At 38.2% G+C, this 2,500-nt stretch overlaps 1 protein-coding gene across 2 annotated transcripts in view; it reads left to right on the top strand.

The window, feature by feature from the left end:
- Window positions 1-2,500, top strand: part of Nhe2 (Na[+]/H[+] hydrogen exchanger 2) — a 314,329-nt gene that overhangs the window by 279,567 nt on the left and 32,262 nt on the right. For both annotated transcript variants that reach the window (XM_076191601.1, XM_076191600.1), the window contains exon 9: window positions 2,395-2,500. This exon is cut by the window's right edge and continues 95 nt beyond it. In XM_076191601.1, the coding sequence (XP_076047716.1) occupies window positions 2,395-2,500 (106 nt within the window). The remainder of the gene's footprint in view (window positions 1-2,394) is intronic.

The raw sequence follows: 2,500 nt of genomic DNA, 5'->3' as shown, positions 1-2,500 counted from the left end.
TATATATGTATATACATATGTATATGTATGTATATATGTATCATATATACATATATACATATATATATATATATATATATATGTATATATATATATATATATATGTATATATGATACATATATACACACACACACACACACACACACACACACACACACACACACACACACACACACACACACACACACACACACACACACACACACACACATATATATATATATATATATATATATATATATGTATGTATTCATATGTATATATATATTTATATATATACAGGTATATGCATATATATACATATATATATACATATACATATATATATATATATGTAAGTATATACATATATATACATATATATATACATATACATATATATATATATATACATATATATATGTATATATATAGACATATATATATATTTATATATATATACATATATAAACATATATATATATATATATATATATATATATATATATACGCGCTCACATGCATATATATATGTGTATATATATATATACATATATATATATATATATATATATATATATATATATATATACGCGCTCACCTGCATATATATATATGTATATATATATATATATATATATATATATATATATATATATATATATATATATATATATATATATATATATATATATATATTTATATGCATATATGTATGTATCTATATGAAAAGTGTCACCTTAGTGAAAAGGTCAAGCTATGCAAACTAACTCAATGTAACCCGAGTTAATCTGACTAACCTAACCTAACCTCACGTGACCCAATTCTAAAGTAACAGCACCCTAAATATACCTCAAAGTACCAAAGTACCCTAGATCAACTTTAGTTACCCTAAATTAGTCACAAAACAATTCAACCATAACCTGACATGATTGAAACTAGCTTTATCTAGCATAACCCTATACTAATTTAAATCAGTCTATCATAATTCTGCCTAATCTAACCTAACCTAACCAATGCTGACCTTACTTTGCTTGACCTGACCTAACTTAAACTAACTTTGCTAACCTAACCTTAGTCCAACCTAGTTTAGCCTAATCTAACTTAACTTTGGCCCCATCTAACCTAGCCTAAACTAAACCTAGCCTAACATAGCTTAACCTAAAATGAATAAAGATATCTTCATATGAATCCCCTCACTCTACCCTAACTAAACTTAATGTTCATTCTAATCAACACTAACATGAGTAAAAGAATCTGTCGGGCGGGAAAGTCTTTCCAGAAAGGAAAGCAATCTGTGAACAATTAATTGTGGGTGAGTTTGAAGGGTAAGGGGATGGTGGGGAGGGGAGGGGAGGTCCTATGGGCGTCCGCCTACACACCAAATTGGCTATAAAGGTAGGGGTGGGGTACCTGACTTCCATCCACTCAACAATTTTTTTATTTTATTTTATTTTTTCTTACAAAGTTTCGTAGGTTTTATGCACAGATATTGTATTTCGCTCCTGATTGGACAATTTCCTTTCATTTTATTGCCATTAACAAGCACTTCTATCCTTGGGGACGATATCTTCCCTCTCCTCCCAGTCCCCATCCCCCTTCCCCTTCCCCTTCCCCTTTTTCATTTACTTCCTCGGACTCATCCCCTCTTCCTTCTCCTCCCCTCCTCTTCTTCCTCCTCCGACCCCTTCCCTTCTCCTCCTCCTCCTATTGTCCTTCTCCTTCTCCTCCCCTCCTCCTCCTCCTCCTCCTCCTCCTCTTACTCCCCTCCTCTTCCTTCTCATCTTCCTCACCCTCGCCTACTCTTCCTCTTCCTTCTTCTCTTTCTTTCCCTGCTCCCCCTCCTGCTTCATTCCCTCCTCTTCCATCTCCTCCTCCTCCTCCTCCATCTCCTCCTCCTCCTCTTCATCTTCCCCCTCTTTTTTCCTCCTTTTCTTCCCCCTCCTCCCTTCTCCTCCTCCTCTCCCTCTTCTTCTTCATACCCTTCCTTCACCTCCTCCATCTCCACCACCCTCCTACCCTCCATCGTCTTCTCCTCCGTCCTACTCCTACTTCTCCTCCTTCTATCACTCCACCCTCCTCTTCCTTTTCGTCCTCCTCCTCCTCTTCCTTCTCGTCCTCCTCCTCCTCTTCCCCTTCCACTCTTCCTACTCTTCCTTGTTCTCCTTTTTTTTCCTCCTCACCATCCTCCCTGTCCTCGTCTTATTCTCCCTCCTCATGTTCCGGCTCCCCCTCCCTTTCCTCCTTTACTTCTTGTTTTCTTACCACTCTTTCCTCCTCCTCCTCCTCCTCCTCCTCCTCCTCCTTTATCATCTCCTTTTCCCTCAACCATTCTCCCCGCCAAAGCAATACATCGATCTAACGCCATTGTTCTTTTTGCCTCTCCCTGGTCCTGGTCCTCCACCCTGGCGCAGGTTCAAGCACTTCAACCACAAGTTCGTGACGCCGTGCCTGATCCGGGAGCACCGGGTGGCCGAGCCTAAGATCCTCGAAACGTACAGCCAGCTCAAGATGCAGGAG

This window comes from Oratosquilla oratoria, chromosome 10 (assembly GCF_046742065.1).
Source record: "Oratosquilla oratoria isolate Oo_2021 chromosome 10, ASM4674206v1, whole genome shotgun sequence".
In the NCBI taxonomy this organism is placed as follows: Eukaryota; Metazoa; Arthropoda; class Malacostraca; order Stomatopoda; family Squillidae; genus Oratosquilla; species Oratosquilla oratoria.
The sequence above is the reverse complement of the archived record's forward strand: the minus strand, read 5'-3'. Positions and strand labels throughout refer to the sequence as shown.